Below are 26,623 nucleotides of genomic sequence, written 5' to 3'. Positions count from 1 at the left end.
AGTTGAAAATCTGATCTGCTCATTCTAAATTAAAGAGTGACTGTCGTGTGTAAGCACAGCAAGCGCTGATGTGAAATAGAGCACGCTCTGTTGCCTTCCCCCAATCAAGAATAACAACAGGTATAAGAAGTCTCTGAAAATTATGACCAAAGTAAGAAGGCAGTCGTTTAACATTGTGTTGCTCGTGTTAGTTAAGGCACGTTTACAGGGAAAAAATGCAAAACAACAAAAATCAACTGTAACAAATCTTATCCACACAGAATCGCTCGAAAGCTGTGACCTCTTCAGCGTCCCCAGTCATCGAGAGAAATTTAGAATACTCCTGGAAAGTTTGGGATTAATTTACCAAACAGTTCAATTCGGCAGAATTGCTGGCTGATTGTCTGTAAGCAAGAATGTACTGGATGTTAGCGTCATCTGATGAGCAGCAGTCCAACACACAACATGGCACTGGTCTGTAGTAAAAAGTACAGAGTTATACACACAAACACTTGAACTTGTGGTCATTTTGGATAAATAAAAGAACGTGTACCAAAACACTAACTCTTTGTTGAAGTTGTAAATAGAGAAAGCTATTCATATTCATATTCTTTTTTTCCTCTGAATTTCCCGAAGCCAACTTTCCTCCCTGCTCTTCATCTCCTAACTCGATTCCATCTCTCTCTCTGAAACAGAAACACTTCTGACTCCTCTCCTCTACACTCAGGGCCAGCCTGGCTGCAGCAGGAGAAGAGCCTACCTTCGAATCATCCACACCCCCACGCTCGTCGTCGAGTGGCGTCACGCACTCTGATATTCAGTTAGAAAGGCACTCAGCTCGTTACTTTCAAACCCCAGACACACTTAAGTCGACACTTCTTTCACCACAACCACAAAAAAAAACAAAACATGTAATAACAATTATAATAATAATGTAAATAATATTAAACACAATAATAAGCAGCATGATGTAACTGAAAAGAGAATATATATATATATATATATATATATATATATATATATATATATATATATATATATATTTATATAAACCAATATATTTGTACATTTCAGAACTAAATTTTTAAAAGGATAGTAAGTGTTTAGAAAACTATATATAATGTTTTTTTGTATTGCACATAGTCATACTATCACATGTTTGGCTGTTGTAAGGACATGTTGCTTTGTTTTGTTGTTTTTCTTTCATGATATCCTCCAGATCACAGGAGATTGGTTAAGTTACAATTTACAAAGTTACAACTGTCAGACTGATCTTTGCTAAATAGCTGTACAAGTGTGCATCTTGGTGAATATGTGTGTGTATTTGGAGCTTTGATTCTCAGTCCAACCCAACTAACTAAGCCTAATCTGACCCAACGGATCCTGTATAGATTAGGGGGGTTCTCTTAATTCTCTTGAAGACTGAGAAAATATGTGAAGTGCTAGCAACCTGCCCCACAGTAAACAGATAGTATAATTTCAATACAAGAGCTTCTTTCATCTGATCTAACTCAAGAGAAGAATTTACTGCAAACTAAACCTGGCTTGACTTTTAGAGCCCAATTTAGAGCCAAGTTAGGACAGAAACTCTGTGATTGGAAGCATTTTAACAACACAAGAATATTTCTAACAGAAAACTGAGTTAAAAAGCATCAGGCTCCAAAACATTACACTGAGCTGAAGTTGGCACAAAATGAGGCAGGTGTGGATATATAAGATTCTGAAAACTGCTGCTGCAAAAAAAAAAAAAAAAGGACACATTTTTCTCTCACACCACAAGAATGAAACTCTTTTTTTTGTGGCTGAGTGTGTGTCAAAGGACTCTGGAAGAATTTCTTTGTCCACCTAGTGTGAGCCAACCTCTTGAAACCTCAATATAGACACTGAAATCAACCTGAAATCCAACATCCCTACACTACTGAGCTGTGTGTGCGTGTCTTTGTAGCTTATTTTGCAGCAGCTGTGAAAACAGGCGCAATCAACAAGTAAACTGGTTCCACTCTTCACATTGCTGTGTCAAATATTTGAGTGTAAAGCAGCTCAGTTAGAACAGGAAGTAGATCCTGTGTCTGAAGGTCACTGTGGAGGTGTTTTAATTGTCCGTAAGACCAAAGGTGGAAGGAATGGGACAAGAGGCTCCTGGAAGAACCAGAATCTCCTTTCGACCAGTACAGTGTCTGAGTCCTGCTCTCCTGACCACCTACGCTTCACCCTCGATGTGGGTGCTCACACCTGCCGTTTCTTGGTCCCAGATGAGGGGGATGTTTTGTATATATGCATTCCACAAGGGGGCAGTGTTCATCTACCCTGTTCTTGCAGTTCAACAATCACAGAGACACATGCACACCTCTACATATACATGAGAAGAGAAGTGATAGGTGGGAGGGTCATGAGCTGAATGACAAGGGCAGGTAAGAGACACGAGCCACTCAGGAAGACTGTCAGCATGCAGCTCTACACATACACGGGCTCACACCCCTCCTCCTGCTCTCCTTCTTCCTCTTCATCTTCCTCATCCTCGTCCTCCTCTTCTTGTTCCTCCTCCTCGTCTGGGCCCATTCCGATGGCTCCAGGTATGCTTAGCGACACCTCGCTTGTCTCGAGCGGTTTAGGGTAGCGGAAGGGGCAGCCGTTATCGTCAAAGAACCTGCGGAAGGTAAACTCATAGAAGGCGTGCTCTGGGTGCTTCCCATGAGGGGAGCAGAGAGCATCCAAAGCCCGGGTGCTGTCCCCGCTGTCACTCCATGCACCGGGACCACCCTCCTCCTCCACTGGGTCAAAGTTGGATGTGTCCATTGGGTGGGCGATCTTGGGCCGGTAGGGGGCCGGCTGCTGCCGCAGATTGCTAGAGAAATCCACCTGGGAGAAGAAGGGGTGAGCCTTGATCTCACCAGCGCCATTGGCACCCAGGCGATCCTCTGCAGAGCAACACAGGCGACCGATGATATCGACAGCCTCTGGGCTCAGTTTGACCTGGGCGGGCACCTGCAGAGTGCTCTCCCAGTTAATGACCTGCAGAGCCGCGAGACAATGCATGAAGTTAAATCAACAGTAAAATATGACCCAGCTCTTGTATACATACTTAATAATTGGAGAAATTCAATGCAACAGTTTTGACTTCAGCTTTAAAGTCAATATCTACACTGACAACAGGATCTGAGTAAGACAACGTCTCTACAAGGTCCACTCAGCTACTGTTCTGGAGCTGAGAACAGTAGCTGAGAAAAACACAACACGTTGTATTGTGTTTTTCCACAATACAATCAAAGGTATATAAGATTGTGGAAAAACAGATGAACCTCACGAAAAGCTATAGCATAAACCTCATAGTGAAATTGTTTACAGCCAGATTATTGTGTTTCCAAAAACATCTGTGCAGCTGTAAATATACAGTGGGCCGTACTGCAATAGACTCAATGACTGCTCATTTACTGGATGTACTTTTAATTGGATTCCAGCTGCTGTCACCTAAGTTGACTGTAATTCCATGCTATCTCATTCTTCTTCTCTATTGTTCACAGAATTTCCTACTCATGGTTTAGGCTGCATTTTCATTCACTTGTCTTTGTGTCATTTTTTTGTGCCATTGAATTTAATTGCTCTTACCGAGTCAAGCAAAGTGAACAGAAGGAGGAAATGAAGAGCTCCTAATTTGACGTCTAACGGACAGCAAATGCAATCTGCCACTGTTTAACTGTCCTGGTCTGCTGCAGCTGATCTGATCCAGTCACTGACTCATTAGGTCACCAATTAAAATTCAAAATAAAAGCAGGGACATCCTCCCTCTTCACTGACCTTAATCTGAGTCTCAGTGGGCGTGGGGGCAAGGAAAGGCGGCTGTCCCACCAGCATCTCAAACAGGATCACTCCCACACTCCACCAGTCACACAGCTGTGTGTAACCTGCACACAACACGCACATCAGGTCAACTGTCTAAATGCTTTCTTAGAACACAACATCCAGTACAATCAAAGGTGTGTCAGTCATCAGATACTGTGCAGTAATTATGCTTTTTATTCTCACACACCTTTGCGCAGGAGCACCTCGGGGGCGATGTAGTTGGGCGTCCCCACCAGGGAGTGTGCCAAGCAGCGTTGGTGCTGTCGGTTGGCACGTTGCTCCAGGGTCATCAGCCGGTCGCCACACCGGCAGTTGGATACATCGTCCCAGAAATCACTGGGCTCCATGCTGTCTTGTCTAATGTGGCTCCCTGAAGACAGAAGGTGAGAGCAGATGTTTTAAAACCCCACAAAGAGAAGGATATAATACCACATTGCCTGGTGAAATTCAAATTTAACAACCTGGACAACTGACAGTACTCTTGGCAACTGCTCAAATTTGCTACCTGTAAAGTCTGAATGCACCTACATGTTCATTTAATTTTCCCCTGAACACAATGTTTGAGAAAACACAATCAAAACCTGAACTCTCTCTATTAGAAATCACCAAGCATGAGTTGTACAAGAGTCCAACGGAAATTGTGTGCATGTCTGTATTTGCGCATGTCACAAACATCAACACACTAAATCCACACACGGTGTCTTCGTAGTTGAGGGAGCATGTATTTGTATGTCTGTATATTCAGATAAAAGTGTCTCACCCTTCTGGTAGTACTTGGAGTTGTGTGTCCAGCGGAAGCCTGTGCACAAACCAAAATCTGTCAGCTTGATATGTCCATCCAGGTCAATGAGGATGTTGTCTGGCTTGATGTCGCGGTGAATAAAGCCCATCTTGTGTACGCTCTCGATGGCTAGTGTCAGCTCTGCCACATAGAAGCGTGCCAGAAGTTCGGGGAAGACCCCCATTCGGATGAGCAAGCTCATCATGTCTCCGCCGGGGATGTAGTCCATGACGAAGTAGAGGCTGTCACGGTCTTGGAAGGAGTAGTAGAGACGCACCACCCACTCGTTGTCCGCTTCCGCCAGGATATCGCGCTCTGCCTTCACGTGAGCCACCTGCGTAACGATAATCCTGATTTAGCCTGTTGCATAACATCTTATCACAATCAGTAGTGTCCACAAAGACACAAATGTGTTGAAGCGCTGTTCTACAAACATAGAAAAAAATGTGTGAATACTTTTATACACCTGGTGAAAATGCACAGGCCAGAACTCAAAAGGCAAAAGGAGTGTAGTAAAGCAATAAAAATGCATAAACTCACCTGGTTACGATTAAGGACATCTTTCTTGCGCAGTGTTTTCATGGCATAAAGTGCACCAGTGTCGACTTTACGTGTAAGACATACTTCGCCAAAAGCACCTATGCCCAGCGTCTTGATTTTGACAAACATGGACTTGTCCATTTTGGCACGGCGTAGCCTGTTATAGTTGGACTCTTTCTGGTACAGCATCTTCCTCATTTGTTCTTGCTCTGCTTCGGAAAGGCCGGCCTGGACAGGAAGAAGAAGAGAGGTTGAAGAGGATCAGTAAAGGGAGGACATAACGGCTATGCAACCTCTTCAAAAGCAGCCTTAGAAATAGTTTAAGGATGAGATCATTTTTCAACACTGACTAATAATGACCAAGGAATGAGGCTTGAGCTGAATTCAGTGACTTGACCTTTACTGCTTGTTTAACTCATTACATGACTTAACTGTCTGGGTCTGACTGTGGTGTTTTTTTCTATTCTAAGCATGTCTTTAGGTCACAGCAAAAAAAATAAATACATTTTAAATGCAGAGGCCAAAGTTCTGATTCAGGACAAACACATCAAACACAAAAGTGCAGTCATTTCGAGACAAAGATCTTACTGTCTACAGCAAAGTCTTGAGGGAGAATTGTTGGCATGACAAGCTCTTGTACGTCACTTCTCTGTGCCCATCATAGTTCTCACCTAAAAACCTGAAGGCTTTACAGGTCATTTTTTAGGCATTAAAAATGTTCTTCAATCTTGAATCCTGAGCATTTCCCAAACCACACTGATGGGATTTTTTATGATTTTTTTTATCATCAGCTTAGGTTTCTTTAAATATACTTTGAAATGAATTTGTAAATACTCAGAGATTGTTCAAGACAGCCTAATCTTCACAGTAAATCATTTGCTTCTATTATATACATTCTGCATTTTACTTATCTAATGCAGTGCAGGATGAAAAATGTTCATCTTGTCTTACCTTGGACATCTCCTGTTCCAGCTGAAGCCTGCGGTTGAGTTTCTGGTGGTAGGTCTTCATCACATTCTCTATGTGCTGCTCCATGTAGAACTTGAAGGCAAAAGGTGAGTAGCTTTTGATACGTGACTCCCTCTTTTCCTCATCTTGTCCATTTTTCCTCACGGGAACAGGGGATGTCTGGATCTGCTTCTTGTCTTTCACTGTTTTTTCTCCCTTCCCCATCTTTGTCTTCTCTTTCACTGGCTGGCTCTCCTCAGCCTTTCCACTCCCTCCGCTGCCACTGTGAGTACTTCTTGCAGCAGGGTTGTTGAGGTCCTGAGCTCCACACACACCTGCAGCTCCTTCCAGGGCCCCTGTCTCACCCGCCGTCCCAGACATTAGGAGGTTTTTGGGGTAGGGTGGTGGTGGACAGCGTGGCTCCTGAGCAGGCTCGAGCGGGTATGTTTCTTCTGGCATGTAGGGCAGAGGCTCTGATGCATCCTGGGCCTGAGCAGTCATCCAGCCAGGGTGACATGGTCCCACAGCTGTCTTAGGTTCTGGCCTCATTACACGGATACTCTTGACAGGCTGTTGGATGGGTGGGGATGTTACAGCTGTGATGGTATTAGGGGGGCCCAAAGAAGGCTCCTGTTTCCCATTAGCAGGTGGTGCAGCCATCCCAGGCCGGACAGCATTTGGGCCTGCAGAGCGACTGTTAAAGGAGTTAGTTCTGCTGGGGACACGCACTTCACCTCTGAATGGGCCCTGGGGCTGTGGCTGTCTGGACTGAGGGGCCCCTTCAGGACCTGGCGGCCCTGCCCAGGGGTGCTCATAGAGGTCCAAGTTGAGGCTGGCCCTAGAAGGTGTCATCAAGCCCTGGGGCAGATCTGAGAAGTCAGGGACCATGGCCACAGCACCTGGGGAACGGGACATCATGTGGACTTGGTGTGAGGTGGGGCTGGCCTGTCGAGGGTGAGAGTGAGGGGCGAGGTACAGGTTAGCAGGATATCCTCCACCTCCTCCCGCTGGCCCATTCTGACCCATGCCTCCTTTCCCTTGCATATTGACATAATTATCTGTGGGTGACATGGGGGGCGGTGGCATCTTGTTTTGGAAGGAAGGGGTCCTCTTGACTCCATAGCCTGCAGACTCCATCATGTGTGTCCTGGCATGGCTGTAGTCATAGTGTGGGCCTGGGACAGGGCCACCTGGTGGTTGTGGCTGGAGCTGTAAAGGCTGGCCAGGGACATTGTAGCTCATCATAGGCCCATGTTGCTCCATACTGCCAGGGTAGCCCTTCTGCTGTGCCCCTGGGGGGTACATAGTGTTGCCTGGGTTGCTCTGGGTGGCCATAACAGATGGATAGGTACCCATACTGGGAGGCCGACCCAATGGGTTTCCCATTCCAGTGACCTGTGCTGCACCAGATGGGGGCATCATGTAGTTCATAACAGGTGGAGCATTCATATATGGTCTGGGCATCTCACCCTCAGGGCCATAACCTTTTGCTCCGTCATACATAGAATTCCCCAGTTGATGATACGGAGGCATGGCACCTGCTTCACCTGAAGCCTCCAATGCAGGCCGGTGGTCCATTGAATTTGGCATGCCAGCTTTTCCTAGAAGGTGCAGGAGGAACTTTTTGTTATCGTTTAAATACATGTAGTGAAGAGAAACTAAAATCTACTAGCCAAGTCAATTTGCTCACATGAGGCTGTATTCATACCTGGGGAAGTTTGCTTGATGACACGAACGATGAGCTCATTCCGAGGGTCGAGGTAACTCATCTTGCTGATGTACTCTAAAGCTGCTTCAATGTTCCTGCTGCCCGTCTGCTTCAGCGCCCGTATCGCCATCTCCTGTGAAGAAAGCAGACACGCAAACATTAAAAACGCGCGCGCGCACACACACACACACACACACACACACACACACACACACACACACACACACACACACACGCGCACGCACGCATGCACACAAAACACAACAGTCCTAGTAGGTGCTCAAGCACCTGCATCCTTTCCACTTAGGGTCACATACCAGTGATTTCCTCTGCCAGACAACATGCAAAAACAGTAGGGGGCTGAAAGTCACTCACAAATTAGTTACTGGTTTTTGTATTTTGCAGTGAGACAGATTTAAAGCAAACACAGTTTCTCACACACACACAGACACACACACAAACTGAAATTTTAGAAATAAAAAGACTGTTAGTGAATATACACTTTGCCATATTCAAAGAAAACTCTTTCAACTTGGACATTTATCCTTCTGCTGCATGATCATTTGTATTTGGGGAAATTTTTTTATGTGTATGATTCATAGTCGCACTGCAGCAGGGTGTGGTCCTGTGTTCAGAGGCACTAACAGAGCAGCTTCCCTGGGAATGACCAGTAAGAATGTCTTCTAATACAGTTTATGTATGCCTCAGTTTCATTTCAAACCAGCTGAATAACCCTTACATCTCTTACCGCTATTTTATACCACAACGTCATATTTTACATCTTAGAGTTCGTTTGGTCTTCCTACCCAGGTTTGGTTTATTTCTGTTGGTTTAAAAATTACATTTGAATAAGACTGGCTGTTATGACATATGTCACCTTTTTCATTTAAAACCTTTTTTTCCTGGCTTTTCTCCCTTCCTCACAGGTGGGGTGCGCAGAGTTAATCCCAGGCCTGGAGACGTGTGCTCAGACAGGTGGGTCACTATAAAAGCCAACGGTATGTAGGTCACCAATGTGAAAAATGCTGGTTAACCACTTTGGCATTTTCTATTCATCAGTTGCCGTGTAATTTACAATTGAGACACTGCAGGAAAAATGCGGAGGAGGGAACAAGCAGAGAATTCTGCTCCAGTCTATGGTAACAATGCCAATCATTCTCTTGGTTCTTCTATCACATTCAAGCGGGACTTCTTAAATGGTTCTCTGCTCAGACTTTGATTTAGAGGGTAGAAACCCACAATGATTGAATTAAAGATTCCAAACTGCATCACCTCTCAATATCTGCATCACGTCTAAGCTGGAACAGAGTGTTTCCTTAAATAACATTACTCAGAATCCAGGCCCCAGTGTAGAAACGTAATGCAGTAAAATCAAACAGACCTGTGGTCACTGACCCTGTGCACAAACTATTTAATAAATGAAAGAAAACTATACACATGAATGGCTGACAATTTGCTTTAATGCATAAAGGCAGTTAGAGAATGACCTGAACTTTCTCAATTTATGACCTATGGGGATCCTATGATACTGGAAAAAATCCCAGTGCGAGACTTTAAAGATGAAAAGGGAAACACGAGGACCAACTAACCAGAATATCAGTGATATCGCAGCTCATCCACTTCACATTTCACAGGTTACTGCCCATAAAACAACACATACGAGCTTGACCTTGAGCAAAGTTTCATTTCAGACCCATGATCATTGTGTGTAGGTGTGATTGAATTCTGACCAATCCTGTAGGAGGAGTGGCAATTTTTGTGAGTGCTCACTGGTCCCTTGGCCAGACAATCTAAAAATCAGTTGCAGCAGTAGCTGGAGTACAGAACAAGCCAGAGATTCACTAAGGGCGTCTGCCTTGGTCAATATGCCAACTGCATTTCGTTACCTTGTACTTGTGACATGTGCAATGACAATAAAGTTGAATTCTATCCTATTCTTTTCTATTCTATTTTAAAGTGATGTCACAGACATGGTTTGCACACCTAAGTCTTTACAAGACATGGGCACGTGTTTCAGACTTGGCACTGGGCTTATCATTGAATATCAGAGTTTCTGTGACATTGACGCTGCATGATATTAACTTTTAAGGATGGCGTTTAAGAGAGAGAAAAAACTGCCTAAAGAACACGAGAAAAAAATAATGATGAAAACTGGGAGTGGCCCTGACACTTTTTTACATCTGTAAATGGCACTGTGAATACCTGAGGATGTACAAGAACACTGACCAGTAGCCTGGCAAAAGATCCAACATGACAATGAGCCTAAGGACACTCGCAGCACCTCGCAAGATGGAAAAAAGATTAACTGAACTGACCTAAACCCAATGTTCAATGATTATAATAGCTCTGGAGTATTAAAAACAGATAGGTGAAGCAAGATAACTCTCCAGCAAAGACAAAAAAACCAATTATCTCAAGAAGTGGTAGAATGTTTCTCCATAATTATCTATGCCAAGGAGGATGGAGATAAAGAAAAGATGTGAAAGTAGTGGGGAAAAAATTAGTGCCTTTCTTTGCTTAGGTTTCTAATGTAAGTCTTGCATTTCTGAACAGTCATGATTTCATTTGTCATGCAGAAAAAATGACCTAAAATTCCAGTAAAGCAATTACGGTACTCGAAAAGCTGATACAATCTAGAGTGATTAAATATGCACACACACAAGCACCCAACCCACTTGTTAAACACGATATCTGTTACTGATACACTGCTTTTTCAGTCAGAGGTTGCCCATTATACAGTTATTATCTTGTTTGTTTAATCGGCTTCAGTTAACCCCCAGCAGGGCTTGAATAGTATCATCCCAATGTCGCTCACGCTACGCCCGGTTTGGAAACGCAAATCCTCTGCACCTCAATATGTAATTTTAAAGAAACCAATGATACCGCAAGATCATCATCAGTAGCAGCATTTCAACAAGCAAATCCCTACATTTATAACGTCTCAGTTATTTACTTGTTGATTGCAGGGTAACATCAGGGTTTTTTAAAATCCCTCCTGATGACAGCTTTCAACGTAAAAGATGATGATGATTTATCGTCGTGAACTTAACATGGCCTTCATAACCGTAAATATGCAAACAAGTGGGACAAAAATCTGAGAAAATCTGAGAAAACAAAAATTTCTCCTTCCTTCTCCGAGAGAGCAATCCACACCTAGATGACTAAAGTCCCCTCAAATGACATATGATCTCAGTGCAAAGACATGTGAAGTCAGACGTCTCAGAGCAGAGCAGGCGCCCCTACTGACAACATGAAGGAACAGCAAGTGCGTCTTCTCCCCTTTACACCTGATGATAAAGGCTAATGAAATACTTCCTTTGGTTGAAATGACACAATGCTGAACGACTCAACTAAAAGACTGCGCCATGGATGTAAAGTTGGTTTTTGAATATATGATGTTGTGACAATTTGTCATTTAAGCCTTTAGCCAATCACGAGTCATCGTCATATTTAAATAACTCTGTCATTTTAACATATGCTTAATCCGACCACCCTCAATTTCTTTGTTATTAATAATTTGTTTTAAATATTGTTCAAAATGTACATCTCATCTAAAGTCCTTTGAATGCTGTCCTTGTTTGAAACATGCTATATAATCTATCTATATGTAACACTCAGACTCAGACTTGCCATGGTTGTCACTGACACTAAACACATTAAGGGAACACTGGAGGCGTTTTCTCAGAACATAAAACAAAAGGAAAAGCGTGTAATCGAACATCAGAAGCAACAAAATACGGCTTTGTCTGAATGGAAGGAAGGAAATGAGCAGATGAGAAAAGTTTTATCCCCGAGGAGCCATTTTGTGACCCTACTTTCTGCGGTTTCTCAGAAAGACTGGCTGCCTTTATTTGTCAGGAGTAACCTAAATCAAACATACTAAATGGCTTAAAAATGGGACCATGCAGCAACTGTGGGCACGGATGTCTTTGAAAGCCAGGAAATGCCAAGGCGACACACTTTCTGTGCCCACGGTATTGTGTGTTTGTGTACGGCATTCATCTCTGTATATGTGTGTATAAATAACACTACTGGATGCAACGTGCACAAACCTCCTTTTCTGTGTCTCCTCCCTTTGCATGCACATAACTTTATGTGCCTTAGCTTAAAACTGACCACACACACACACCAATGTTTATACTTTGTTTCCTGTGTATGTGTGTGTGTTACATTCCTGCATAGCCAGCAGAGAGTGTTGGCTGCCAGAGCCGCCCAGTAATGTCACTTTTTACCCTTCTCCCTTCAGTCTTTCTACCTTGCGCACTTTTCTCATGTAGGACTTTTTCTTTAAACATTCTCTTTTTCTCTCCAGGAAGGAGATAAAGTTAGTATTTCTCTTAGTTATAGGCACAGAAATGGACACAATTATGGAGTGACAAGTGGAAAAGAGATATAGAAATCAAAATGTTGAGTGTTTGCCTCTTTCCTTGAGTGGGTGCGAATGCATTATCATCAGTTACAGAACATGCAGAACATGTTCCCTTTCTTACAACCAGGGAAGGTGTGGGGTTTCCAACATTTTAGAAAACCTCAGACAAGTTCAGTGGTAGTAAAGTTTGGGATATTCTCAAATCAACCTAGAAGAAATGACCCAATGCCTTTTAGGCGTTTTAAACAGCTGCACTTAAATACGGTGAACAGTCAGATGACATGGAGATGGCAGCTGCTCTTCAAAGGTCTCCAATGCATTCAGCTTATTTCTACACAGGACCGTGCACATGATAAAACATGGATGAAGCTTCTGGATTGGAAAAGTAAGGCTAAAGCGTAAGTGCCTTAAACCTGCTTTCAATTTATTTCTTTTTTTTTTTATAAAGTGCCAAATCACAACAACAGTATCCTGGGTGCTTTATATTGTAGGATAAAGATCCAACAGTAATACAGACAACACCCCTACAATCAGAGCACCTCCTATGAACAAGCACTTAGCGACAGTAAGAAGGAAAAACTCCCTTTTAACAGGAAGAAACCTCCAGCAGAGCCAGGCTCAGGGAGGGTCAGCTATCTGTCGCGACCAGTTGGGGGTGAGGGGAGGGAGACAGGACAAAAGACATGCTGGGGAAGAGAGCTATTTAATATGAAGGCCACCAGATGGTGATAGCTGCGGTTGTAAAAACATTTCCAGCCTATATAGAAGTGTTTGGGAAAACAGTGTTTGACTTCTGTAAATATCTTCCTGCTGAGTTTTTACTCACTCATTTGGGGTCAAATTGAATAAAAAAAATTTTTTTTGTAAATCTTGGCCATGAAAAGTTTAAAAAGCTTGATAATATTTATTGTGCGGTTAGCGCTGTTTCCTCACAGCAAGAAAGAGTTCGACTCCACCATCTGGGCGGGGCCTTTCTGAGTGGAGTTTGCAAGTTCTCTCCATGTTTGCGTGGGTTCTCTACAGGTACGGCATCCTCCCACAAAGAGATGCACTAAGTGGGGTGAGGTTAATGGGTGACTCTAAATTGCTCTTAGGTGTGAATGGTCGTCTGTGTCTCTATGTTTGTCCTGTATAAGATTTGAGACCCGTCCAGGTTGTACTCCGCCTCTCACCTCCAGCCTCCAGCCCTGCCACAACCCTGATAAGGACAACCGGATGGATGAACAGATGAAGGAAAAGAATAACATTCAGAATGATAAGTGGTGAAACCCATTAAAGGTGTTTCCTTATCCACAGTCATCTCCATTTCTTCAAAAAATGTAGCTTCTAAATCATGTAAAACTGTTTTTTTAATAAGCCAAAAATATTGAATACAACAATAATTGAAACTTAAACAGCTGTGAGACAGAGAAAGTGGGATATGCTGAACCCTCAATACAGCAGTACTCTGCTTTTTTGGATATTCCTCTGTTTAACAATGCTCTATGTTTGTGTATGTGTGAGTGTGTGCGTTAAGCAGAGGCGGGCCTGGTGACCCTGGCTGTCATGGCGACAGATGTTCGTTGCTCACATTCCTCAGCTCAGGAAGCAAGAATTCAAGCTATTTGCAATCTGGATGGGCTCTCTCCCATCTCGCTCCTTTTCTCTCTCAGTTGAAAATATCCAGGCCACATTTGCACCCCTGTCATAATGGTTGCAGGCCGCAGGCCGCCGAGTTATCCAAACGCATAATCACCAGCCTACAAACTAGACGGAGACACACAACCTGCTGTGACACATTGACAGAACAAGCACAAACAAACACTGTTTTTCCCTGCACTATGGTGATTTGGGAATTTTAATTATCATTTTCACCCATTTCTGAGACACACTGCAGTGCAAGACCCTTCAAATCTAAGCCACATGGGAGATATTTTGGAGTGCAGTGCAGATGGGACATGGGGAGAGAGGCGTCCATGCCTCATTTTTGCATTGAGGGCTGTAAAAGAAAATAATTCTGTCCTGTTCCATCATGCAAAAAACTGCTTAGCAGACACAACAAATGCACCACAACATTTAAGCCGAGAGACGCCTTTCTTACAGTCATTATTACAGTGCTAGCTGAGGAGAGCCTTTTTTGTCTACCCTAACATCACAAACACAAGCCACACTGCATCCAAGTCACGTCTTGCGTTTCCGCAGGTCCTTCCTCCCTGCAGCTGTCAGACTGTACAATCAAAACTGCTCCCAACAATCACAGATGTTTACACCTGCGCTGTAACTGCAATAATTTAATCAACCGATTCGCACTACAACCTGGTTTGCCTCTTATCTGTAGTTATTTTTATTTAATTTAATAACTGTACAGTACTCTGTTTATAGTAACCATATGTAAATATGTAAGAAAAATTGTGTATTTTCTGTTCTGTGTCCTGTGTACTGTTTGTTGTATATGTGTCTTTCTGGCTGCTGTTACAACCAAATTTCCCCTTGTGGGACAATTAAAGGATTATTCTATTCTATTCTATTCTATTCTATTGCTGGCCTCATCACAACATAAACACTATCATGTATGTTTTCTCAGACGTTAATATGCTTAGCCAGTTCACAGACACAGGAAAGGGCCTGTGAGGATGGCCTAGAAGTTTAGAGGAGAAAAACAAAAATCGAAGAATGTAGCCCCCCCTGCCCCGCCCCCTTATTTCCTTTCATTCCATTTCATCTCAATGCCTTGCATTCCTCCCCCACCCTCGATCCCCCTCCAAAACATTTCCGCCTATTAAAAAAAATATTATTATGTAACGAGCCACATAGCTATGTAATTTGTCGCTGGAAAAGACATGAGAGATGAACAGAAGGAGAAGAAAGACAAGACTAGTTGATAAGAGCTGACCTGAAAAAAATATGGAAAAAGAAAATAGGAGTAGAGGGGAGGAGCTTAGCAGCTCAATTCAAAATAGAGCAGTACTTATGGCTTATTAATGATGCAAACAAACAAAGCAGTAGTATGTGTGCACAAGCAATGAGACACTGCAGTTTATACTTAATATGTGGTTAAAGGTTTTTCACAGCAGAAAAAGCATACATGTAAAGACACTTAATGTTACTGAGGCATCATTAATGGCTTCTACTTTTCCTAACACAATGTACTAAAATTTCTGATGTGAAAAAGTGCTGCAAACATTCACCCACACAACATGTGAATGTGGGCAGTCAGTCAGGCAACAACTCTGCTAATGTCTGCCTCAACTCAGGATTAGGTGGTGCAAAACAGCTGCTCAATCGGAATCTGTCGCTGCTTAATATTCGAGGGTGGTTATGAGTGTCAGGGGACACAAACCAAATGTGAAGAAGCAACAGTCTTCCAAGTGTGCAAATTCATTCAAAGATACTTTACAATCCCTTTGTAAGGATGGAATATGGTGAATTTTAACAACTGGTGGTACAATATTTAATAATATTTAATATTCACCAGACGATCCTTTAAACAGATTGTTTTTAGATATGACATTCAAATTCTCTTATCCATATTGAATGTCATGCACATGTCCTCACACTGTGGGTTTTTTTTTAGTAGCACGTGTTCTCAGTGTGACAGCCGAAACTATGCTCCAAGCTCAAATTACCTGTCTTTAAAGGTATATCATTACTGATTTTACTTCAACTTGATTTTACTTTGACTTGTTTCTGTACATTTCTGCGAGTCTCTCTGTTCTTTGTATTCACAGTGTCTGACAGACAGACCAGAGACAGAGGAAGAGTAGGAGAGGAGAGGCGACACGTTGGGTGGTGACTTGGCTGCAGCAGAAGGAACTGTTCCACCCTGCTGCCATTGAATGTTCACTTCCTGTTTGTATTGACTGGGCCCACAGTGCAAAATGGTGGTAGCAATGGTCATCTAGGCAGGACTGCAGTAGCCCGTCAGTGTTTTTTGTGATAGCGTCCAAAATAACTTTTCTATATATGTGCATGTTCAGACCCACCACCACCACTACCACAAAAAACCCCAAAGACAATTTAGGCTTTTTTTGTTGGTGACAGCATGTGACATTGATGGTTTAGATACCCAGCTAATAGCTAGCTCATATTTTAAGCCCATTGAAATTGTTTGTTTTAGCAGAACAAGGAATCCTGTATACTTCAGTGTTTTCAATGTAAGCAAAAGATAAGTCACTCTAAAAGACTTTCAGATTTTGAGTATTCTGAAGTACTAAGGTTAATTATAGTTCCACAGGCTTCCACGCTAAGACCAATTCTATTTATATAATACATGCTCACTTTAGGCACTATTATTCAAACCCACAGCATCCATTTTTGTTGCTATGCAGATGATACCCAGCTTTATCTATCCATGGAGCTAGATGACACACACCAATCAGTTAAACCGCAGGAATTTCTTAAAGATATAAAGACCTGCTTCTAGATTCAGGGAAAACTGATGTTATTGTAACCTGATGGTGCTATTTTGGCCTCCAGGAACACTGTGAGGGATTTTGGAGTCGTTTTTTGACCCAGATATGTACTTAATCGTGTATATTAAACAAAGATGAAAAAATCTTTCTTGCATTTGCACAATATCTCACAATTAAAAAGATCCTGTCTCTGTGTGATGCTGAAAAACTAGTTTATGCATTTATTACTTCCAGGCTTAATTATTATAATACATGATTATCTGACTGTCATAAGAAGTCTCTGAAAAGCCTTCAGTTGATCCAAAATACTGCAGCTGGAGTCCTGACAGGGACTAGAAAGAGAGTTTAGATTTCTCCCATATTAACATCACTTCACTGCCTCCCTGTTAAATCAACAATTTAATTTAAAATGTGTCACCTCAAATCACCTTGAAGAGACTGTTAATGTGATTTGGTGCTGTGTAATTAAAAGTGAACTTATGTAACAACATCCAGGTAAAGGTTTTGAGTTCAACTTGACTTGCAGAGTCTGCTTGAGAAAATCTAAAATGTACCTCAAAACATCAGCAACCAAATAATCTAGTCTGAAAGGGATTCATTCCTTAATGCCTAAATATTTGTGCTTTACCCCTATTTACGTGCTCCTGATGTTGTGGTAATCCCTTTGGTCCTTTTGAATTAGCCATTGCCACATGCCAGCCAACACACTTCTAAGCATCCAAGAAAGGCAGCAGTTTAGGCTAACTATTACCTGCTTTAATAGGTAGCTAATAATTTCAAAGTACTGTTCGCAAGATGTAGTTAAAGCAAATAAATCTGAGCTGATGGAATCTTGGATAATTTTTAATAACTTAGTGAAAATTAAAGGGGGTTAATATCTGTTTTGTTGGAACTCCTATCAAACCACGACAGTAGTTCCAACAAAAGAGAGTGATAGTAGTGGTTTGAATGACTCGGGTAATCTTTAATGGGAGACTACTTGAATATATCATACTTTTCTTCTAAAATCTAGTTGAGGAGACTATAACAGCATCTCAACTCAAAGTTCTGCTTGAATAAATGTTCTCAGTACGAGTGCCATATCACCTTAATGAACATTTCCCCCAGGCTTGTAGTTTAGAACATACTCGCCAATGAAAATATGTGAGGCATTCCTGCCATCCTGTTGGGCATCCAACCAAGGAACCTAAAACCTGAAGTTTCTGTAAACATCATGGTCTCAGTTGTGGAGTGAGATTTTCTCTACAGACCACTGTAGCCTTGTGGGGTATTAGTTATTTTAGTAGTTCCTGAGAAGGAACTACTAAATTTAGGTTTAAGATACAAACACACACCCAATGTCACACTTTCATGACATCAACAACTGCCATGTGAATTATGTAAGGAATTAGCAGCAACCTCAAACAACCCAAAAGATAAGGTGCATCAGTTTAAATGTGCTGAGAGGCCTGCAGTTCAGAACTCAGTGCATTAGGAGGTGGACACCTTTAGGATATGTTCTAGTCAGGACCCAAGATATACACATTTTATAATCTTAAGTATTTTTTTTTGTCAAGGAACGAAAATAATAAAGGAAACTCTTATAATAACATTTTTTCAGACCTTTGAGGTCCATATTGTATGATCAAGCTCAATAGTTTTCAGCTGGAGTCCAGGTGTCTGTCTTCTGTCCTCAGCCAAAACATGGAATCTGATGTGTTACTAAAAACTAAGATGTCACATGAATATTTCAAGACAATTAAACAAACTTGATGGATTTGGTTTCTCAAAACTAGAAACAAAACAGGCAACAAAAAGTGTAGCGGCTAATAAGTTAGGTAAGAAGGATTAGCCAAATGTGCAGCCTTACACCATAACAATTATCACAGTATAGTTACAAAACTGACATTAGCGGACCAGTGAAACAGGTAAGAGACGAACAGACAAATGAATTGCTGTGCCCAGTTTAACTCTAATGTATCACACATCGAAACAAAATACAGAGCAAAGGTCCCGCTATCAGTGAATACCTGACATACAGGGGATGTTTGGCTGTGATAAGCTGAAATCGATTTGGCTGCATGGGGCATTCTCCCGACTCTTTTCCCTTCACATGTTGTGTATGGGCTTGAGTGGCGCATTCTTCACATACCGTGCTCAATCACAGGGCTCATCCTCAAACTCTTTAACCACACATGTAGCAAATCTGGACTCACTGTATTTTGTGAAGATGTTCTGTGATGTAATCATCTGGCTTAATCCCCCCCAAAGCTCATCTCTCTCTTTCCAAAGAAATCTTTAAAATGTAAAATAAAAATATGTCTAAAAAATAAGAAGCTTTACTGAGTGACTTGGGTGAAAAAGCTTGAACTGGACTCCTCACTTCCCGTGGAAACACTCTCTCCTCACCCTGACCAGACTTCTGATGGAGTACTTGCATTTCTTAAGTGGGACAGAGCCCGTTTAGGAAATCCACCTGGTGTTTTAACAATCAGCCCAGTGTTACATAACCGAGGCACTATACACTTAGCTAAGCAGACTGTGCATTGTATTTTATCTAAGAGCACAAAGCATCCCTGAAAGCTTCCTCTAGAAATTCCTGACTGACAGAAAAAAGTGGGTTTGAACATCTAAGTCAAGTGGGAATGGTGGGAACCGACACTGATGACACCAATGACTAACATATTCAAAACTGTTTAAGGGAGTCTCGTGATTGTTTCACAAATTTAGCACATTTATTCAACCAATACGTCTGGTCTTGAGAAGATCATAGATTCAGGTAAAACTGAAGTTATTTCGCTAAGACTGAGGTTTGTTTGTTTTTTTGTTTGTTTGTTTTTTGGGGGGGTGGTGGTTAAAAAAGAAATCCAGCTGAATTCTAGTAACTTAATGTCACCTTAAAGCAGACTGATTTACAACGCAATGCATTAAAATACTACTGATACTAAACAGTTTGTTAAGGTAAGACAATTGCACGACAGAATCACCCATCTGCTCCCATAACAAGATCATATACTGCCGCTGGAAACACTCCCTATCTCTAAAACTCACCTTGTCACAACCAGCGTTCACCAACTCCTGCAGCATCTGCCGGTTCACCTCCCCGGCGCCTGCTGGGTGTCCTGATCCGGAGGTTGAGCCGGATTCAAAGGGCTTGAGGGACTTGCGGATTTCCCGCAGCGCATTCTGGTAGTTGTTGAACTTCTGCGGGGGTCTGAGCTGCTGCTGTCGGCTGGTTGTGTCTTTCCCGCTCTTGGAGTCTGCCCCTTTGCCTCCCTCATTCCTGGAGCTACTGCCATGTAAAGCCTGGCTCACCAGCTTGGCCGGCTGCTTCAGGCCCTCCTTGATCTCTTGAAGCCTTTGCCGTGTGTTTCCCACATACGGGGCTGCGGGGAAAGTCTTGGGCCTCATGGCCACAGTGCCCAGGGCAGGCACCTACTCTAAAAAGGGAAACACGCACACAGAAGCACACACAAGAACACACTCACACACAAACTGGCACTCACTGCCCTACAACCCTACGAAAGATTCCCTTTAAGCTTGCTGACCTAAATAGATAAAAAGCCTCCAAGAGCACAGATTGGAGGCACAGGTTTTATGATCCCTACTCTATGTCCCTAATTTTTTTTCTATCTCGCTTTCTGCTTTTGATTCCTGCTCCCGCTGCGGTGGATGAAGGTGAGGCAGGAATACTATAGGCATTACATGGTGTGATTTTCAAGGCTCAGGTTCCAGCTTATTCCAGGAAATGCAGCTGGTCACAAGGGCATCGTGGAGCCAAACGATGATGATGCCAATCTGCGCCTGTGGGTGAAGAAATGAAGTTAGAGCATGAAGACTGGGCTTCCATATCCCATTCAATTTTATCTAGATTTTCTAAAAATCAAAGCACATACAGTAAAAAACTGTTAACAACTTTAGAAATGTGAGATCACAAGATACCACACAAAAGTAAGCTGTTCTGCACCAATATAAAGTGAAGTAATCCTTGTGGAGCCAGTTAGACCTTTTGGAGGTCAAATTGACTATCAGCACTGCATATGTACTCTCACATACTTTTATGCATAATCCAGGAATGCTAGAGGTTAAAAAACACCACCTGCCCCCCACCCCATCAATGCATAGCTATGATTGAACAATTCAGCTCCTGTCAACGCTGATACTTGGTCATCGGTAAACACCCATCTGAGAACATGGGGTCAACACAAATGTCCGACCCTCCCTGCATCAGCGCCTCTGCCTTTTATGCTCCTCTGTGATCTTACATATGACACTGTCTGACAATCTTATCTAGAAGACCATGCTCCGCAAGAAGGTTACTCCGCCAGTGCAGATGGGCTTTCTGTCCAGAGCCTCAACTTTACAAGCTTCTCATCTAGGGCTGTGCGATATGACCAAAATCTCATATCCTGATATAAGAATTTTATCGTCCGATAACGATATAAATCACAAAAATGTAACATTTTCTGTAAATTCTGTGAATCTCGGGCAGCTCGACTTGCGTGAAGTGTTTCCAGCTGCGCGTCATGTACCTGGAGTCGAGTGTTTTAACCGATGCATGAAACGATACATTTTTAAACATACGTTGTAACGGCCGCCGATTTCTTTGTGAGTATTTATTACACAGCGTGCTGCGGGGAAAAGCCTGTTCCAACGTTTGAGTCTAAGGTCTATTTTTTAGCACCTGGCGGCTTTTTTACTTCTCATCCGTAAATAATCTGCTCTTTCACGTGATTCAGTTTATTTTGAAAAGTCTCAACAGGATCTTGAGCTTTATTGTGAAAGGTTTATGTGGAACATAAACAAGCAGACACGCGATGGTTTTACCGTCGTTGTTGCTAACGACAAAGCATAAAAACAGGCGCTTGTCCGTCCGTAGTGTGGTTATATTAAATATAAGAGAAAGAGAGAACTTTAAGAAATTAATATAGCCACTACAGTGACCATCAAAATGATGAAAAAATATTGCTGTAAACAGTTTATTTTGCGACACCACGAAACAAACGATAGCGTAAAATGAAATGATAGACGTTTTTATATCGTCATCCGATATATATCTTTATATGAACAGCCCTATTCTCATCTAATCACAAATACTGTACAATAGCACAGCAGACCTGACTTGAATCATATTAAAGAGGTCAAGACCATTTGGCAATACTAGATTTGATTAATATGATACTTATGTCTCACATTAGTCAATTTATGAACCATATCAGTTGAGTTAAGAGCTTATATATCAAATCAAACCGTTAAAAGTTAACGAACTTGAATGTGTTTGCCTCGGTCTTTCTTTTCTGTTGGTTCCACGTGAGTAAATCTCGCCTTACTTGGCATAGCATTACCTCTGCAGAGGAGAGACCCTGAAGCTGACAGGCAGCCGGGTTTCCTGTCTAACTGAGAAGCTCACAGGCTTCAAATAGTTTTAGAGAAGCAATGCCAGGTCTCCAGATACCAATCTCACCAGCACTGAAAAACTGCTAGATACAATCCTCTTCTGGCAGGTTTCGACATGGCTGTGGTTTTCAACTCATGTCTGCAATTCCAACCATTTTGTGAAGCAAACATCTTTCAATTGATTGGGTTCTATTTCAAAAAGTCTTCTCGGCAGGTATTGAATTACACCTGACAATTATCCTGAAAAGGAAAAATTACTTATGGGCAATTTTCCTCTTTGCCTAAATAAAATAGTTATTTTGTCAATGAGAACATTTTCTGTACTTGATCTACACAGACCTGAAGAGAAGCTGCAAACAACCTTCCTGTCTATGTGCATAAACAACGAATGAGTTATGTTCACCACATGCTTACGTATTAACAAATACCTAGCACGCACACACCAACCTGTAAATGCTCTTTTGCACAATATTATTACTAGATATATTATATATATTTTTTTTTTTTGCACTAACTTGTCTTGTAGCACCTTGGTTCCTGGAGGAACGTTGTTTCGCCTCACTGTGTATTTTTAAACTGTATATGGTTGAAGTGACAATAAAGTTGAACTTGGACTTGGACCTAAGGGCTTTCATTAAATAACGTACAGCATGATGGATTGAGAGGGGGAAAAAGCGACTTTCTGCAGCAGTCTGACCAAGACCAGTGATTATTTCTCCTGCCACAGACCAAGGAGATCAGCAGGTCATCGTACTATTACAGTCAACAGACACGGACACAGAGCCGAACGTGTCACTGTTGGTGAGTTATTATGAGCTCGTAACAACATTACATCACGAGAAGAGCTGCTGTTTGTGTGCTTTCTAAATGTGAATCATTATGCTAGCCGCACAACTACTTCAAATTCAAATTTAACAAAAAAAAAAAAGGGCGACAAAATTGTTTTTTATTCTAACGGACAAATCAGAGACGTCACAATTCTACCCTCAAATTTAAGCTCAGATTAAATGATGTCAAATGGTAAATGGCCTGTATTTGTATAGCTCTTTTACTAGTCCCCCCTAGGGACCCCAAAGCGCTTTACACACCCAGTCATCCACCCATTCACACACACATTCACACACTGGTGGAGGCAGCTACAGTTGTAGCCACAGCTGCCCTCAATATTAAACAATGATACATTTCAAGAGTTTTTCAATATGGTTCCATGTCAATATCTAGTAAGATGAAAAGTTATCAAAATGAGTTATTACTATTATTATTATATACATGTGTTTATTTAAAACCAGCCACAGAATGTGAAACAATCCACAATTACCAGGCAGCCACCTATTTTTTTTATTTTGTAGATTCAAGAAGGTTACGTCCTATTTTTACTCATGACTGAGTCGCGTGTTTGTTCTCAATTAGCACAGAGCAGATAGCGAAGTATGTGCAGTATTGGATTTTTGGAGTTTTCTGGTTGAGCTGATTTACTACAAGTTTCCCCGGCTGATGTTATCTCAGGATCGCGGTAGTATTCCCAGAGCATTTCATTCCCACCCCCCACCCTCAAATGTTCCAATTTTTATATAACTAACATTTATGTATAAAACTTGAGGGAGTATTTCGATGGCATACATCTTTTTTAACAACCTAAAATGTTTTATTGAATGTCTTAAAGTAGCCAGTTGAGCATCGGGTGGATTCTAATTTTTTCCTCCTCAAACACCATTAACATTTGTCTCTGAGATATCATGACCACAACTTCTTTTTGTACTTACTATAGCTGCCAACAGAGATCTTTTAAAGCAGCAAATGACTTCAATTTAAAGAAAGTGTTTGCAGATACCAAATTAAACACCCAGATGTTTCCATCAGTTTCAAACGTGCCACAGCTTTGATTCACTGATAAAGTAATATAGTCTGAAAACTTTGAAGCGATGGTGATGCATCATACTGAATTCTTACACTATCCCAGAGACTCCCGTGTGTCTGTGTGGAGGTACAAAAGAATACCTTCAAAAGAAAACACACCAAAACTAAAATTTACAAGTCAAGTTTTGGTCTTAGGCAATGCCAAACACAATCCACCCAGTGCTGTGATATTCTATATTTAGATAATTAAAAATACATTCTTAACAATATTATCTTAATCTTACATCCCTCAGCATTACTACCAAGCAGCTGCAGAGGAAAAAGCTTCCAAACATTAAAAGCTCTTGAACTGCATCCCCAATCTCCTCCTCCTCCTGCTCCTCCTCTCTAGCAGTCTCCATCCCTTTGGGCCATTTAAGGAGGACACAGCCTTCACTGTTTGTACAGATCAAACTTTGCATAGACAAAAACATGCTTTTTCTTTTTACACTGCTGGGTGGTGGGGTAACATGGGGCCAAGCTCCATAAATGTTGCCCCATCTCCGAGATCTCTTGCCTCCATTCCTGCGATGCTTCAGGCGTCGTGTCCAAGCAATGAGCATTCCTTTCCACAAGTAAGTACAAGTAAAATACCGCAGCTCAATCACGGGGCAGTACGCTGACCAAAATAACCCAAAACACAAACTACACGGACAGTATCTGTCTATAACTACAAATCTGTAAGAAAAAAAAAAAAGACATGACTCTGCCCAAAACAATGCTCTACACATAACCACCCCCATCACTGAACCTTACTCCTCCTTTGACCTAACCCTAAACCTAAGATGACTTAAACTTCATGCTTTTGGACTTTTTGCCTTTTAATGGCACATGTGACACTTTAAACGCATGTTTCAGGTTATGTCTTCGTGGACATGTGTTGTTCATAACAAACTTTAGCACACTATACCACAGCTTTCTTTTTGGTCTCACCAAAAACAAAGCTGCCCACTGTGATGCTAAATTGGGAAAGCATGCATTCTGCAATCTTGGACCCCACAGAATACTGAGCAACGCGAGCAGCTGGCAGGTTAATATTAATAAGATTGCCTCTAACCTGCCTGATGGATCTGAGAGAATGTGGACGGTCATATCTCTGCTGTGTTTAGGAAATTACGAAGCAAGAGGAGGCGGAGGTGGAGGAAAGAACACAACTTCCTAATGGGCAAAGCTGGCCAACAACTAAGCTTTGGGTGGAGTAAGACAGGGGGTAGAGGTGGGTGGGACCAACTCAGTTAACATTGCAGGACACATCACAAATGTGCAGGCAGGGACAACAGTTGATGGAAACTGGCTGCAGCTGTGAGAGTGCAAGTGTGTGTATATAAGAGGGAAACAATTTGGCTCTTTCTGTGTGTATCTGATGTACTGCAGCTCAACCCCAAAATCAAACCGATATGTTTTCCCTGTAGCCTTTCGAGTCATCTACCCATCTATATTGTTTTTGTGTGCATGTAGCCCACTTTTGTACATTTGTCCCTTTAAAACAAATATGGTAGTAGTAATAACATGTAATAATCCCTGCATACTTCTTACAATCCACTGTGTTGACAACATCACCACCAAAGCATCTGTTTGTATCCCAGTGGTTCCTTTTTGACAGATACCTCTGACGTGCATGACACCACACTGCTGCGCCACCCTAGTCTGAGTGAAACTGGTCCGACTGTCTGAAAATGTGACCCCCCCTGTTACAGGACACAGACAGGCATGAACATCAAGCGTCCATTTAAAACATGTGACTTTGGTTTGCATCACCCAGGTCTGCTGTCACTGCTGAACTAATCAAAGCGCTGGACTGTCTGGACAGACAGAAGTGTGTCAAGCAGAAAGAAAGAGTGTGTGTGAGTGTGTTTTGTGGATAGTAGTGTGGTACCAGTACACCTGAATGAAACGCACTGTTGCATCAGGGCCAAACTATGCAGGCCCTGAGAGAAGTGAAAATGACAGAATCAAATCAGATGACTCCATTTTCATTTTCAGATACAATATAAAAAAAATATTCTGACCTGTTATGAATTATTTTATTAAGCTCAGTTCTTATTAACTATGAATCTGTTCGCTCACTTTAAACAGTGAAATGAATGCAGGATCTTCTGACTAACAGCATCTACAAAGCATAGCTTCTGTTACTGTTAGTGATCCTCAGAAGAGGCACAAGTTAGGATGCCCAAATAAGATGCAGTTACTTTAAATGTACACAAATAAACAAACATTTAAACATAGACTAAACCCTTAAATTGAATTCCCACATTTGCACCAAAGCTTTAAAACTAGCGTACAGTGATATTTGTATAGGCATAAAGGTCCGGAGAGCCCTGTTTTAAAGCGCTGGGGCCTTCTCAGCAATATCCCAGGCTTGAGTTGGGGGCTGAGAGCAGCAACACATTCCAATGCAGGGAGAGAGAAAAAATGGAGGCAGTCCTGTAAGCTCCAAAGAGGCTCAAACATACAGAAACTTCAATTTCGTTTTCCATAAGCCTCGCTATATAACACACCCATAACGGAACGTTTTGCTCAGCAACAAGTCGTGGAAATAAGTCACACCACCACCACTCCCCTCCCAAAAAAAGCAACTCTCAACTTACCATGTGATAGAAGTGGCGAGAATAACTCAATATGAAGAGAATAAATTCCGTTAAACGGCAACTTTTTTTTTCGTTAAAGAGTCCGGTTCTCGGTTGTCGAACGCGTACACCTAGCTCAGTGGGTAAATATGATGAAATGAGCCTCCATTTTCTCCCCAAACTCCAGGCAGGATCAGAACTTCAGCACAAAGTTGGACACTCGCTGCA

At 42.0% G+C, this 26,623-nt stretch overlaps 1 protein-coding gene across 1 annotated transcript; it reads right to left on the bottom strand.

The window, feature by feature from the left end:
• Window positions 1-1,029: 1,029 nt before the first annotated feature.
• Window positions 1,030-26,623, bottom strand: lats2 (large tumor suppressor kinase 2). Its single transcript, XM_080902294.1, has 9 exons — window positions 26,417-26,623; window positions 19,587-20,339; window positions 7,797-7,929; window positions 6,092-7,689; window positions 5,141-5,368; window positions 4,580-4,934; window positions 4,007-4,189; window positions 3,775-3,881; window positions 1,030-2,991 (listed from the first exon to the last, which is right to left on the bottom strand). The coding sequence occupies exons 2-9, from the start codon at window positions 19,944-19,946 to the stop codon at window positions 2,434-2,436; spliced, it is 3,522 nt and encodes a 1,173-aa protein (XP_080758420.1). The 5' UTR covers window positions 19,947-20,339; window positions 26,417-26,623; the 3' UTR covers window positions 1,030-2,433.

The sequence above is a fragment of the Rhamphochromis sp. 'chilingali' genome, assembly GCF_963969265.1.
Source record: "Rhamphochromis sp. 'chilingali' genome assembly, chromosome: 14".
In the NCBI taxonomy this organism is placed as follows: domain Eukaryota; kingdom Metazoa; phylum Chordata; class Actinopteri; order Cichliformes; family Cichlidae; genus Rhamphochromis; species Rhamphochromis sp. 'chilingali'.
This window is presented reverse-complemented; position numbering and strand designations above follow the sequence as displayed.